This window comes from Cnephaeus nilssonii (genome assembly GCF_951640355.1).
Source record: "Cnephaeus nilssonii genome assembly, chromosome: 19".
Lineage (NCBI taxonomy): Eukaryota > Metazoa > Chordata > Mammalia > Chiroptera > Vespertilionidae > Cnephaeus > Cnephaeus nilssonii.
Window position 1 is genome coordinate 32,359,367 of NC_137090.1, and position 15,065 is coordinate 32,374,431.

The 15,065-nt window shown below is 43.3% G+C and overlaps 2 protein-coding genes across 2 annotated transcripts in view; one reads left to right on the forward strand and one right to left on the reverse strand.

Moving 5' to 3' along the window:
* Nucleotides 1-2,501: 2,501 nt before the first annotated feature.
* On the reverse strand, nt 2,502-11,761 carry SDF2 (stromal cell derived factor 2). Its single transcript, XM_079798101.1, has 3 exons — nt 11,567-11,761; nt 5,950-6,146; nt 2,502-3,431 (listed from the first exon to the last, which is right to left on the reverse strand). Exons 1-3 carry the CDS (start codon nt 11,715-11,717, stop codon nt 3,144-3,146), a joined length of 636 nt encoding a protein of 211 aa, XP_079654227.1. The 5' UTR covers nt 11,718-11,761; the 3' UTR covers nt 2,502-3,143.
* A 109-nt stretch (nt 11,762-11,870) lies between these two features.
* The window catches only part of SUPT6H (SPT6 homolog, histone chaperone and transcription elongation factor), a 33,818-nt gene continuing 30,623 nt past the window's right edge, over nt 11,871-15,065 (forward strand). Inside the window, exon 1 of the mRNA XM_079798096.1 lies at nt 11,871-12,149. The gene's annotated coding sequence lies outside the window, so the exon portion shown is untranslated. The remainder of the gene's footprint in view (nt 12,150-15,065) is intronic.

Sequence of the window (15,065 nt, forward strand, 5' to 3'; positions counted from 1 at the left end):
CCGGTCAAGGGCACATGCCAGGGTTGTGGGCTCAATCCCCAGCAGGGGGCGTGCAGGAGGCAGCCAATCCATGATTCTCATTGATGTTTCTATCTATCTCTCCTTCTCCCTTCCTTTCTGAAATCAACAAAAGTATATATTTTTTAAAGAATCATTTCCTTTGATATTTGTGCACCCTCAATTCATCAACTGTTGCCGGGTTTTGTACAGTAAACTTTATATTTTATGTATCTCCATAGAAAAGTCTAATGGCACTTTAGGATAAATATTCTTTGTTCAAAGCTTAGTCTGACTTCACCCATTATTTCAAATCAGTTAAACCTGAAAAGAGTGAAAATTGAGTTATCAGCTATTAAAGAGTGTATATATTTTTGGGGACACCCTCCCTATATGTATTGACCTACTGTGGGGGCAGCACAATTCTGAACTCTTCGTTGGAGTGTGTTTTGTTAATTTAAAGATTTTTTAAAATTTATTTTTAGAAAGGGAGAAAGAAACATTGATGTGTGATGTGTGACAGAAACATCCATCGACCTTTTGCACACCCCCTACTTGTGATTGAACGAGCATCACTGGCATGTGCCCTGATCCAGAATCCAAACGGCCAGGGCTGTAGTTTTCAATGTCTTCTGTGCATAGCAATCTGGGCACATTGGGAGTGAAGTGAAGGTGGATACCACAGAAGTAGAGAATATTGTTCTTGCCCTTCAGCAATTACATGAAATGGAGAGTTCAGGTCAACTTTATTTTGTCTGTTTCCTTATTTATAAAATGAGGGAATTGGACAAAGGTCCTTCCAACTCTATTACAGTGATGCTAAAACAGTACAAGCTGAAGAAATTCTGAGGATTTCAAAATAAGTACTTCACAAACCTTTGCTGTCACATCCTAATCTCCATAAACGTCCTCCAATATTTTACTTGAGACTCTCTTCCATTCCTTCAGATAAAGCGCCATTTCAACTTTCACCTGGGTTGCCCGAAGTTGCTTTTACCCCTCCACCAGGTTTCCTTCCTAATCTAGTCCTCTCATCACTAATTTCACACCTTCCCCAGGGCTCCACCGCTGTTACTTTATACTTCATACTTATCCCTCAAGCACTATAGTTCTGCCATTCTCCTTATAACCTGCAGCCTCCCATCAGGGTATGTTTTGTCTGTGAACCTTTAGGGAAGACCCAACAACTCAGTGAAAACCTTGTCCAAGCCAAGAGGGGTACTTTGCAACACAGCTCCCTACTCTCATTCTTGTCCATTCTGTTCCCTTTAGTCAGCTCATTTCTAACATTTCATTTCTTTTTTCTTCCCAGACTGTTAACATTCTACTCCCAATCATCTCAATAGCCTGAAATGTTGATTTTATCATTTGTCTACTTTCGGGAGAGCTCTTAAGGGATCAATGCAACTGAATCTGAATAGGGGGGAGAGGGTGTAAACGAAGCTCAACTGGTTTATGGTCTCAACTTAATGACACAAGTCCTTGCAAAGAAATCACGTCTTATAAATCCATGTCTAGCACAGATCTATACAGGTTTCCCCAGCTATCTGAAAGTAGAGTGTGCCTATGAAACCTTTCATAAGCTGAAATGGCGTAAACTATCCCGCTTTCCAAAAGTTCTCATTAGTACCTTTTTTAAAAAAAAATTGATTTCAAAGAGGAAGAGAGGGGGAGAAACATCAATGATGAGAATCATTGATCAGCTGCCTCCTGCACGCCACCTACTGGGGACCAAATCACATCGAAGGGCCATTATTACCTATTTTCACTAACCAAAAGAAACTGAAAAGAATTTTTGCTTTGACGAAAAGTCATCACATATTAACGTGAGCCTTTGTAAAAGGAAAGTAGTGTATAACAGGAACTTTTGGAAATGTTTTCTACCTTAACTCCCTAACAAAACAAGGAGAAAAAAATCTGAAAGTTTCTAAAAATAAAAAGGCCTGCTAGTCACTAAAATTCCAGTAGATGGCACAATCCCGTTTACCACTGCATGCTTGAAGGACATAGGAGCAAACTTTCTGGAATTCACCAGCAGAGGAAAGGAAAAAAGAGGTGAGCAGAGAACAAAAATTTTCTATCCACCTATTCAGAGAAAGATATCCCTACATTTGTCCCCAAAAGAGTAGTTATCTACCAAGAGCTAACATAACTGTAGTGTAGTAAAAAGAACATGTGGCTCTAGCTGGTTTGGCTCAATGGATAGAGCTGTCAGCCTGTAGACTGAAGGCTCCCGAGTTCAATTCCGGTCAAGGTCACATGCCTGAGTTGCAGGCTCAGTCTCCAGTAGGGGGCATGCAGGAGGCAGCCAATCAATGATTCTCTCTCATCATTGATGTTTCTATCTCTCTCTCCCTCTCCTTTCCTCTCTGAAATCAATAAGAACATATTTAAAATAAATAAAAATAAAAGCAATGGAATAACTTGCCTCACAAAATAGAGACCTATTAAAAAAATTAATCAAATCATGAAATAGCACACCTAATAAATGACAACACAGTGGCTAACAATGAAATTCTTTTTTATCATTTTGGAGAAAACAAGCAGGGGAAAAGTCACACACATTAATAATCCATGATGCCAAGTTTTTGAAGAGTAATAATTTCCCAGCTAGGAGAGATGGCTCTCTCAGTTTCTGTTTTATCAGTTAGGAATTAAAAGCACCTGCTCCTTCAACAAGTCTTTTTTTTTTTTTTTTAATATATATATATATTTTTTTATTGATTTTTCACAGAGAGGAAGGGAGAGGGATAGAGAGTTAGAAACATCGATGAGAGAGAAACATCAATCAGCTGCCTCCTGCACACCCCCTACTGGGGATGTGCCCGCAACCAAGGAACATGCTCTTGACCGGAATCGAACCTGGGACCCTTCAGTCTGCAGGCCGACGCTCTAGCCACTGAGCCAAACCGGTTAGGGCTCAACAAGTCTTATACTCAAAAAGAACAGATCCAAGTCTGAGAGAATAACCATTTCAACTGTAAAAGGCTGACGCCTCCAAACACAGTCACTGTTTTCTGCCGACCATCTTCATCTCAGTGGTGACATGGCCAATGCCCAGGAAACCTGTGGCAGGGATCCCAGGGTGAAGCAGCAGCAGATGTCTATGAACACTGTGTGGTGACAGTGGCTCACAGCCTCCAGACTCAGAGCTCCGCATGGTGGGCTTCTGCCTTCAACAACTCACTGGGTTTCATGAAGATGCCTTCCATGGCTTTCCAGTAGTTGTTCGGGCTTGGCTGAGCCATGCCATGCACCTCTTTTTGCCCACTGATGGGCCGACCATATTGTTCTCCAGTGACAGACAGCAGAACCTCGGTGGAAGAATGCTTGAACCGCACCTCACCCTCCCTCACCCAGTAGGGCCCATTACAGAGCACTGTCCAGTCATCCAGATAATCACCTTCACCTTCTTCACCAAAAGCACTCACTTCCTAGAAGACACAGAGGGTAGCAACGTTAGCATGGCTGGTACATAGACTTGTAAAAGGGGAGGTAGGCAATGGGAAGAAAAATAAGGCTACCCAAAAGTGAAAAATGAGAGGCTTTCCAGGGTTGTTTAGAAGTAAGTAAATAATTTATACTGTGGAAAAAAGATAAGACATAAAGGACATAAAGGACACAAAAGCAGTTGCCATAAGATTATGATCCAAACACTAATTTTGCAAGTAACTCTTTATTTGCCTTATATTTTATATTTATAGTCTTAAAATACTTTATATCTCTTGTTATTTGACTTGAAATATTCCTGCCTTATCCCCTTAACTAGATTTTAAACGACCTGGTGAGAAACAATTCCTCTTCTATAAAATGATAACAATATCACCTTACAGAATAATTATAAGAATGAAACAAAATTAAGAAATATTAATTGAGCAAATTATAGCATATTCTATCTTCCTCTCCTCTTCTAATCCCATTCCCATTAGGGCCAAATATTCAGAGTTTTTATCACAATAAAAAAGTTAAATTAATTCAGAAATATATAATTTAAATATACACTAATAGCTATATAATGTAAAACGATAAAAAGCAGTCAGACTAAGACTAAAGCAAAGGGAACTGCACAAAATGAACAATTCTACTACTATGTATGTATACTAGGAGTGAATGAGTAGGTGAATGGATGACAGTGGAGCCAGATATCTCACTGTTAGAGTGTGACTTTACAAACAAAGGGAGGAGACTAGAATCTATGCAGTAATGGATTAGAGTTGGAGACATGATTAAGAACTCATGTCTAACTTAATATACTAGTACATACATATAAACACCCATAAGTCCATACTGATAAAAACAAAAGATTAAATAAATAGAGACAAATCTCCCATACAGAAGAATTCCAAATAAATCATGTAGCTACTCCTTCCGGAAGGAGGGGAAGCACAGGTGCTCTCCTTCCGGGGAGCAAACCCCGTGCCTTTCCCCTTCCCCAGGCATGTTACCTTTCCCTGTCTCTCTCCTAAGCTGCAAGGGCCCTTCTTTTGCCTCTGAAACTTGTTTCCTCAGCCCATTTCTTCTACAGCTCACTTCTTCTACCTCTGTGACTTTCTACATAAGCTTTCTCTTACAGTTTGAAAAAAAAAGGGAGAGCATAAGAGCATAACTTTCCATTCTTAAGTGTGGGCTATGCAAGATTTCTTTCTAGAGTACAGTATGGACAGGAGGAAAAGGAAAAGGAAAGGAGTAATTTTACAGGAGAAACCTGACAAACACTAATTCAGCCAGGTAATCAGTATCAACAGTCATAAGTCATGTAGATAGTATATATCCTTATTATGATGTGATGAAAATGGCACTTTACCTCTGTGATCTTTCTCCAAAACTTTATATATCCAGTCTAATCATAAGAAAAACATCAAATTCCTATAAAGGAGCACCCTATAATATACCTAGCCAGCACTCTCAAAACTGTCAAAGTAATCAAAAACAAAAAGAATCTGAGGCTCTCTTTCTCCTAAGCTCCTTTTGCCTCTGTAACTTGTTTCCTGAGCCCATTTCTTCTAGAGCTCACTTCTTCTATCTCTGTGACTTTCTAAATAAATTTTTGCTTGTAAAAAAAAAAAAAAAAAAGAATCTGAGAACTGTCACAGCCAAGAGGAGCTTAAGGAGACGTGACAACTAAATGTAATGTGATGTCCTGGAGGGGATCCTGGAACAGAGAAAGGATAGCAGTAAAAACTAAGGAGACTGGAATAACCTATGGACTTTGGTTGATAACAATGTAACAATATTATCAATTAACTGTAGCAAACCTATCATACTAATAGAGAAAACTATGTACAGAGTACAGAGTGAGAGTGGAAAGCAGTCATTAAAGGGTCCCACAACCCCCAAAAGCTCACGGCTTAAAAAAAATGGCATAATACCTAATTCATTTTCTTAACGTGGTCAGTCAGCATCATTACAATAATAATAATTTTTATTGCAAGTTTGGAAACCAATAGGTTTCTTTATTGTAGGATTTATCAAGATAACTTTACGATATGCTAACATATACCTATTCTGTCTTTCCTCCTCATTCGGTCTAGATGGAAAGTCTCCATTTTGACCAGGAAACAATTTCTTTCACATGTATGAGACAAAGCCAGTTCTCCAGGTTTGCACAAAAAAGAACATCTGCCCGGCTGGTGTGCTCGGTGGTTGAGCATCAACCCATGAACCAGGATCCTGGTCATGGTTTGATTTCTGGTCAGGGCACATGCCCAGGTTCCGGGCTCTATCCCCAGTAGGTGACGGGCAGGAGGCAGCTGATCAATGATTCTCTATTATCACTGATGTTTCTATCCCTCTCTCCCTCTCCCTTCCTCTCTCTGAAATCAACCAAAAAACATTTATTTTTAAAAAGAGAGAACATCTACACCTGGAAAAGAAAGGACTAAGAACGAAGATATCAAACAACTCAACTGAGTAAAGCACAAAACAGCGATGACCCACAGGATGCCACCTCACCTGGTTTCCAGAAAGAGGTGAGGTGAAGTGGTGACTATGGAGGTTTCGGCCAGTGTTGACATGTGTCAGCCGAATGGGCTGGCCACATTTGATGGGTGTTCCCCTCTCACAAACTGTGGAGGTCTTCCCCCGTATCCTCCAGTAACTATTGCTGTCATCCACAGAAGTTACACCTGTCACTGACTGCTGCCCACTACCTGCAATAAAAAAAAAAAAAGAGGTAAGTTCAACTGGACCCCTCTACCACATGGTCTCCGACAAAGCTTTATTTTCTGTCAAATTCCCCCAAATAGGCCACTTGCATATAAACAACAGGGATATTCTCTTCCCTCGGCCTCATTCACTACACAATTCTTGAAAGGCACTCCATATTTCCCAGATACTCTTGCCTATTCCTCCTACTTTTGCCTTCAGTCCCTTGGCCCTGCCTGACCACAGCCTTTTAATGACACTTCCCTTTTACCACTTAACACGTTATGTTTTTTGTTTTGTTTTCCAACCTTTTTTTTTTAAGTATATTTCTTTATTGATTTCAGAGAGGAAGGAAGAAGGAGAGATAGAAACATCAATGATGAGAGAGAATCATTGATTGGCTGCCTCCCGCACGCCCCCCACTGGGGACCGAACCCGCAACCCAGGCATGTGCCCTTGGCCGGAATCAAACCTGGGACCCTTCAGTCCGCAGGCTAATTCTCTATCCACTGAGCCAAGCCGGCTAGGGCAACACATTATGTTTTATCCCACAGATATCTGGGTGAATGTTTGTAGCTACTGAACTACCAGCTTCTCTCTATTGCTTCTTACACTCAGCTCATGGTTTTGTAATATCTTTTTTAAACAAGCACACAAAGAAACCCTTCCTCCTTATTTCTAGTTATTGCTTTACAATTCTCTTGGTCTTTACTGCCATGTTTCACTAATCATGATCTCTACTTCCTCTCCCATCGTTAAACCTTGGGATTACCCAGAGTTCTAACCCTGGCCCTATCCATTCTTACATACTTGTTGGGGGTCAGGACAAAAGCATTTATAAGTGCTTCAACAACTTTTTCAAGTGATTCAAATTGACATCAAATTGAGAACCACAGTTCATCCTGTGCAATCTCATTTACTCTACCCACATTTTAACCACCACCTCTACAATGATGTTGAAGAGATGCTCCTCAACTTATGACAGGGTTGGTCCTGATAAACCCAACACAAGTTGAAAATATCATAAGTCAAAATGCATTTAATACCTAACATACCAAACATCCGAGTTTACCCTCAATGGTTTCTACTGAATTAAAATTGCTTTCACACCATGGTAAAGTAAAAATGTTTTAAGGCGGGAACCATCTGTACTTAACTGGGTATCTCAGGCTCAGCACAATCTCTATTCTGAGAGCTCTAGACTGATCCTGGTTCTCAAATATGGCTACACTTCAGGAGCACCCAGAGGGCTTTTTAAACTTGGATTCCCGTTGGCAGGATTCTGATTTAGTAGATCCAAAGTAGCAAACTATATCAAATTTAAAAGTAATAAAATGGCCCTGGTCGGTGTTGCTAAATGGTTAGAGCGTTGGCCCACAGACCGAAGGGTCTCCAGTTCAATTCCCGGTCAAGGGTATGTACCTGAGTTGTGGGTTAGATCCCTGGCCCCAGTCAGGAAGCAACCAGTCTCAATATGTCTCTTTCACATCAATGTTTCTCTCTCTCTCCTCCCCCCTTCCCTTCCACTCCCTTTAAAAAAAAAAGGGGGGGGAAAATATCCTCGATTGAGGATTAACAACAAAGTAATAAAGCAGACATAGCAGGTGTTCACTGAATGGTTGCTAGGATTATTAAGACATCCCAACAATGACAACTCAGTTCCTTTCCAAGTCTAACTGGTCAAGCAGGTTTTGAGAATCATGAAATAACTCCTTCATCTCTTAGCTATTAGCATCATCAGTCATCCAAGATAGAAACCTAACAGTCATCTTAAATGGCTCTCTTCTCACTAGTTCACTATTTTTTTCTTTTTGTTTATTTTTGTTTTCTTATAACTTGCTGACTGAGCACCATATCTCCTGTATCGAGAACAATAATAGGCACACAATAGGAGCTCATTAATCTATGCCGAATGAAACCACAAATAATTGCTGAAATATAAATGAACACAAACTAAGCATTTTAATTTCATATGATAAAAAACTCTCAAAACAGTTTCCTCTCCAATTCCAGTGAGTGCTTTAGTTTAAATTCTTTACAAGGGTAAAGTTTGAATAAAAAGAGACCAAAGGAAAAGAGTTGAAGAGCAAGTATTACTATGCAAAAGAGCTAGAACAGAGGGTCATGGTCAAAGAGTGAGTTCTTGGGAGTTCAAAACTTCAGAGATACAGAACTTGGTGTAATTTTTCTACATGTATGTCTCTCCCACAATTGACTAGTGCCGGCCTGGCATAGTTGAAAGCAGGCTTTGAATCTAGACAGATTTGGATCGAACTCTGTCTCTGTCTTTCATTAGCTGCAAGGCTTTGAGCATGCCATTTATTTCTGGGTCTGTTTCCTCATCTGTAAAATGAGGATAACAATAATCCCTACCTTGTAGGAATGTTATAAATCTAAAAATGTATGTAATGTATGTACCTGGCACATAGCTCACCAGAATGAAACTGGTATTACCATTAAGATGCCTTAGAACAGTGGTCAGCAAACCGCGGCTCACGAGCCACATGCGGCTCTTTGGCCCCTTGAGTGTGGCTCTTCCACAAAATACCATGTGCGCGCATGCACGTACAGTGCGATTAAAGGAGTACCCTAATGAAGTTAATAACAATGTACCTACCTATATAGTTTAAGTTTAAAAAATTTTGCTCTCAAAAGAAATTTCAATTGTTGTACTGTTGATATTTGGCTCTGTTGACAAATGAGTTTGCTGACCACTGCCTTAGAACAATGAGGTATCACTTCACACCTGTCAGAATGGCTACCACCAATAAATCAACAAACAACAAGTGCTGGTGAGGATGTAGAGAATAGGGATCACTAATGCACTGTTGGTGGGAATGCAAATTGGTGCAGCCTCTACAGAAAACAGTATGGAGTTTCCTCAAAAAAATTAAAAATGGAACTGCCTTTGATCCAACAATCCCACTTCTGGGTACATATCCTAAGAATCCCAAAACACCAATCAGAAAGAATCTATGCACCACCTATGTTCATAGCAGCATTAGTTATAATAGCCAAGATCTGCAAATAGCACAAGTGCCTGTTAGTAGATGAGTGGATAAAAAAGCTGTGGTGCCTAGTTGGTGTGGCTCAGCGGTTGAGTGTGGACCCATGAAGTTCCATTCCCGGTCAGAGCACATGCCGGAGTTGCAGGCTCGATCCCCCAATAGGGGGCATGCAGGAGGCAGCTGATCAATATATATCCTATCTAATAAAAGAGTAACATGCAAATTAACCACCACTCCGCTACACCCACAAGCCATGCCCACCAGCCAATCAGGAGTGAGTATGCAAATTAAACCAACCAACATGGCTGTGGCCACAGAGAGCAGGAGGGATGCTTGGGTTTCCCCAGTGATGGAGGAAGCCAAGCTTTCCACACACCCTGGCCAGCCCAGGTCTCCACTCATTGCTACAAAGTTTCAATTATAGAAGGTAGATAATTTCGAACAGAAATGGCGGCAGCCACGGAGCTGGAAGAGCAGGAGGCTAGGGTTGCCCCCGGCAATGGAGGAAGCCAAGCTTCTGCAGCCCTGGCCGGCCTAGGCCTCCACTCCAGGCTACAAAGTTTCAATTATAGAAGATACATAAATCCCAACAGAAATGGCTTGGCTCCACTCCAGGCTACAAAGTTTCAATTGTAGAAGATAAATAAATTGCAGATACCAGGGCCTCTGCTTGGGTCGCCGGGGGGGTGTGGCTGGCCTGCAAACCACCACAGGCCCCTCGCCCAGGCCACCCCACACCCCAAGGGAACCCCCACCCTGATCCGGGACATCCTTCAGGGCAAACCAGCTGGCCCCCACCCATGTACAAGGCCTCTATCCTATCTAATAAAAGAGTAATATGCAGATTGACCATCACTCCAACACACAAGATTGCTGCCCCCATGTGGTCAAAGATCCTGCCCCCATGTAGACACAAGATGGCCACCACAAGATGGACAGCAGGGGAGGGCAGTTGGGAGGGGCCAGGCCTGCAAGACAGGGCAGTTGTGGGCGATCAGGCCAGCAGGGAAGGGCAGTTGGGAGGGACCAGGCCTGCAAGGGAGGGCAGTTGGGGGCGATCAAGCCTGCAGGGAGGGCAGTCAGGGGTGACCAGGCCAGCAGAGGAGGGAAGTTGGGGGCAAACAGGCTGGCAGGGGAGCAGTTAGACATCAATCAGGCTGGCATGGGAGTGGTTAGGGGGTGATCTGGCTGGGAGGCAGAAGCGGTTAGGGGCAATCAGGAAGGCAGGCAGGCGAGCAGTTGGGAGCCAGCAGTCCTGGATTGTGAGAGGGATGTCCAACTGCCCGTTTAGGCCCGATCCCATGGATCGGGCCTAAACGGGCAGTTGGACATCCCTTGAGGGGTCCCAGATTGGAGAGGGTGCAGGCTGGGCTGAGGGACCCCCCCCATGCACGAATTTCGTGCACTGGGCCTCTAGTATATATATATATATATATATATATATATATATATATATCTGTAGTGGATAGAGCTTCAGCCTGAGACTGAAGGGTCCCAGGTTTAATTCCAGTCAAGGGCATGTACCTTGGTTGAGGGCACATCCCCAGTAGGGGGTGTGCAGGAGGCAGCTGATCAATGTTTCTCTCTCATAGATGTTTCTAATTCTCTATCCCTCTCCCTTCCTCTCTGTAAGAAAATCAATAAATTATATATTTTTTAAATTATTCAAAGAGCATATGTCTAGGTTGGGGGCTCAATCCCCAGTAGGGGGTGTGCAGAAGGCAACCAATCAATGATTCCCTCTCATCATTGATGTTTCCCTCTCTCTCTCTCTCTCTCTCTCCCCCCTCCTTCCTCTCTGAAATCAATAAAAATATATTTTAAAAATATATGTATACATATATACACACATGCTTTTCTTCTTAAGATGTGGTACATTTACACAATGGAATATTATACAGCTATAAAAAAGAAGGAATTCTTACCCTTTGCGACAGCATGGGTGGACCTTATTATGCTAAGCAAAATAAGCCAGTCAGAGAAAAATAAATACCAGATGACCTCACTAACGTGGAACCTAACTGACCAACAAAATAGAACCAGAGGCGTGGATACAAGGAACAGACTGACAAATGTCAGAAGGGAGGGGGATGGGGGGACTGGATAAAGAAAGGTAAAGGGATTAGCTAAAGGACATATATGCATAGCCCATGGACAGTGTGGGGATGGGGCTGGGTGGAGGTGGGCAAAGGAGGGAAAAATGGGGGGCATCTACAAGTGTCAACAACAAAAGTTTTAAATAAAAAATAAAATAAAAAGATGCCTTGGACAACTCAATTCTCCCTGCCTCTAGGCCTCAAGAACCTCCCAGGGCTCCCCTAACCATCCCAGACCACACCCCTAAGACTTTCTCCAGGCCCCGCCCCCTCCGGAGCCTACCAAGCCTTCCTAGCCCACCCGGACCCGGGGGACAGTACCTGACCCATAGCGCACGTCGTGTGAGTGTAGTCGCACGTTGTGGCGCGTATTGAGTAGCTTTACCACAGAACCGCAGGTAACGACCGCCAGATTGGACGCTCCTACAGCGCTCCACAAGCCCCCGAACAACAGCAGCGAAACCACAGCCATGCTAGCTGTGCCACAGACTCCCTAACCCCAAGAAGTAACTTGGCCCCTCCCCGGAACCGGAAGTTACAAGCGGAACCATAGAGAGGAGGAAATGAAGAAGTCCTGGTTTGGTCTTTATGGTTCCTTTGGCCAGAGCGGCCCGAGGAACCGGGTAGGCCTGGTTGCTTCCAATCGGCCCGTTCAGTGCTGAAAGCCGCCTTCCTGAACCGGGACAGACCCCGAGGAGCCGGGTGGGAGAAAAGAGCAAGAAATGGCCCGCCCACTCCCAGTGACAGGGAGCAGGAAGTGACGTAGCACGTTGACGCAGCAGCGGCGGCGGCGGCGGCCGAGGGTCCGGGCGGTGGGTCCCCACTATCTTTTCCCAGTCTCGGTTTGACGACTCCATTTTCCTCGGTGGGGGGCTTGGAGCGACGGAGAAGCGGCGGACTTCAGGTAGGTGAAGTTCGGACTGGAAAGCGTGCTCCTCGAATGGGGCAGGTGGGGAACCAGGCTCTTAGGGCCTGGTCCCGTAAGGAAAGAGGTATTGGGGAGTCGTATGCAGGAAGAACGGGGCCCCCCGGCCCTCCCAGCTCCATGAGGGAGGAGGAGGAGGAAAGCGGGGTAGTTGCTCAAGAGTCTCAAGGCTTTTCCCACCCCTGTGCCACCCAGAACCCGTGAATTGGGCTGCTTGTGGGATCAACAGGCTTCCTCGGGTCCCGTCCTTGTGTCGAAGCTTCTGAAAACTGGGCCACGCGCAAGGATTGGAAATGGAGTGGATCTGGGGCTTCTGAGTCAGGATCAGTTGGTTGAATTGTTTGTTCTGAGGATGTGATAACTGTGGACCATTAGGCCTAGAGAGTTATGCCAAATTCCATCTCTTTCCGTAGTGCTGAATAGTAGAGTTAGAATTTGTTGTAAATGGCTACCTACATCCACAAACGCCTACCACAAACATCAGAATGGGCTATTAAGTTAAAACTTTATTTTCGTGCCCTAGCTGGTTTGGCTCAGTGGATAGAGCGTTGGCATTCCGGTCAAGGGCACATGCCCGGGTTGTGGTTGACCCCCAGAGTGGGGCATGCAGGAGTCAGCCGATCGATGATTCTCTCTCATCATTGATGTTTGTCTCTCGCTTTCTCTCTCTCTCTCTCTCTCCATCCCTCTCTCTCCCTTCCTCTCTGAAATCAATAAAAATGCATTTTTTTTAATTAAAAAAAAAAACCTTTATTTTCTTGCAGTTTCTGCCTTTCTCTCCAGGCACTTCCTTGAATTAGCTGAAGTAGTTCATTTCCTTTGGTTGTTGCAAGAACTGATACTTAATTTTCTTTAAGGGGAGGCCTAAGGTCTCTGAAAATATGTCCATGGAAATTCACTGTAATATCAGAAATAATAAGGGAGTAGTAAGTTACACCACTGCTATTAATAGACATGGAGAGTATAAACAAATTTGGATTTGATTAATTTCTTGGGGGGGGGGGGTTAGTTCCACTGTTTATCTGAAAGTTACCAGTTTTTAAGTCTTCATTATATTGATTACAAAAGTAGGATTGCTTCCCCATCAGCTCTGAATTTAGAACCCTTTTCCATAACTTGTGTCTCTTCAGCCGATACAAGCCCATTCTTATTCAGTTGGTTCACCTGGCTGCTAAATTCTAATAGCATAGAATTATTCCTCCCTAAGTTTAAACCTCATCAAGAGATTAATCACATCAGGAACTGGTACAGACTAGTGAGGCTCAGTAACATTTTATAGTTCTCCCTCAGTAGACATTGACAAGTAAAGAAGCCTACCCAATGTTGTGGAAGCATATGGTCTGTGGAGGTAAATAAATTTGCTCTTGCTCCCATGTTCTTGGTCTCAATAATGGCATCATAGTCAGAATCCTGGGTGAATGGTCCTTAGATTTTTCCTCTCTGTTATTCCCAATAAAATCAATTACCAAATCCTACGTCTCTTTAAAAACCTGTTCTCATCAACATACAAATTATGTTCTTTCTGGTATTCCTCTTATCCACCTCCGACTACTATCCTGCTTTTTTATTTTCCTTTATAACCATATTTCTTCCTGTGTCAACTTTCTCGGCTTTTATTCAGTTTTCACCCTATTCCAATCTGGTTTCTCTTGTGACCACTCCGTTGAAATTGCTTTTATCAAGGTCACAGTAAATATCCCAAACCTAACATGACAAAAGAAAATTTTGGTTTTCCTGTCATTCCAAACCTGGTCTTCCCTATATTCCCTATATCACTAAAGTAGTATTGTCATCCACATGGTTACCAAAGCCAGAACTCTTGAGAATCATCTTGGATCCTTCTCCCTTACTACCCCATCCCCAAGTCTTTTAGTAAATCCTGTCACTTCTATCTCCAAAATATGTTTCATGTTTGTCTTCTATTCTTTATCTTCACTGCTAACACCCTGTTCCCAGCCACCATCATCTTTTGCCTGGACTACCACAAGAATATCCTCAGTTTTCCTTGTTTCCACTCAGATCCCCTTATGATCTGTTTTCCATATTGCAGGGTCAAGTCAGATCATATCATTTCCCTGTTTAAAATGTTCTAGTGACTTTCCATGCCTTCATAGCCCCACTTGAGGAAGCCCCTCCCTCTCACATTTTGCGGCCTTCGCCATTCTCTGGTCACACTGGCTTTAGGACATTGCTTACCATATGCCAAGTTCTTCCCTCTCTTTTCTACCAGGAGCCTCTTCCCCTGACTTTGCATATCACATCCTACCCATTCTTGAATCCACCTGGACAAAGACCCAGGAAATCACCTTTGCATCCTGCCCAGAGGAAAACCACGCGTTGCAACTTAATTTCCACATTTCAATAGGGTTATAATTGCTCTTTGGACACAAATACTGGCCCATAGAATTGGAAACTAATATTCCTACTCTATAAAGTTTTTAGTCAGAGTAAGTGGATGCTGCATAGACATGCTCCCAGGAGAAAACTGGAATTACAACTAAATAACAGAAAAACTTCCTGAATAATCAACGGAAAACTCTCAGGAGAGAACCCTGATACCAGAGGACCGGAAGTGGAGACCACATAGAGACTGGTAGGAGGGGGCGAGGCGCGAAAGGGCTGGCCCAGCGCCCACTGATAGCCAGTGAAGTCCTGGAGAGAGATCTCATCTGTGGGGGGTTGCCACTGAGAACTCTGGGATCTAATCTCCAAGCTAGGCCCCCCAGCAGAGAGCACCAAAACTAAGGACGGGTACCCACATAAAAGCTGTGAAAAGCAGCGGGGTGCTGTCTGCCAGAGAGTAACAGCTAAAAATTCAGGCACCCTCTTAAAGGGCAACCAATCAATGTTTCTCTCACATCAGTATTTCTTCCCTCTCTCCCCTCCACCCTTCCT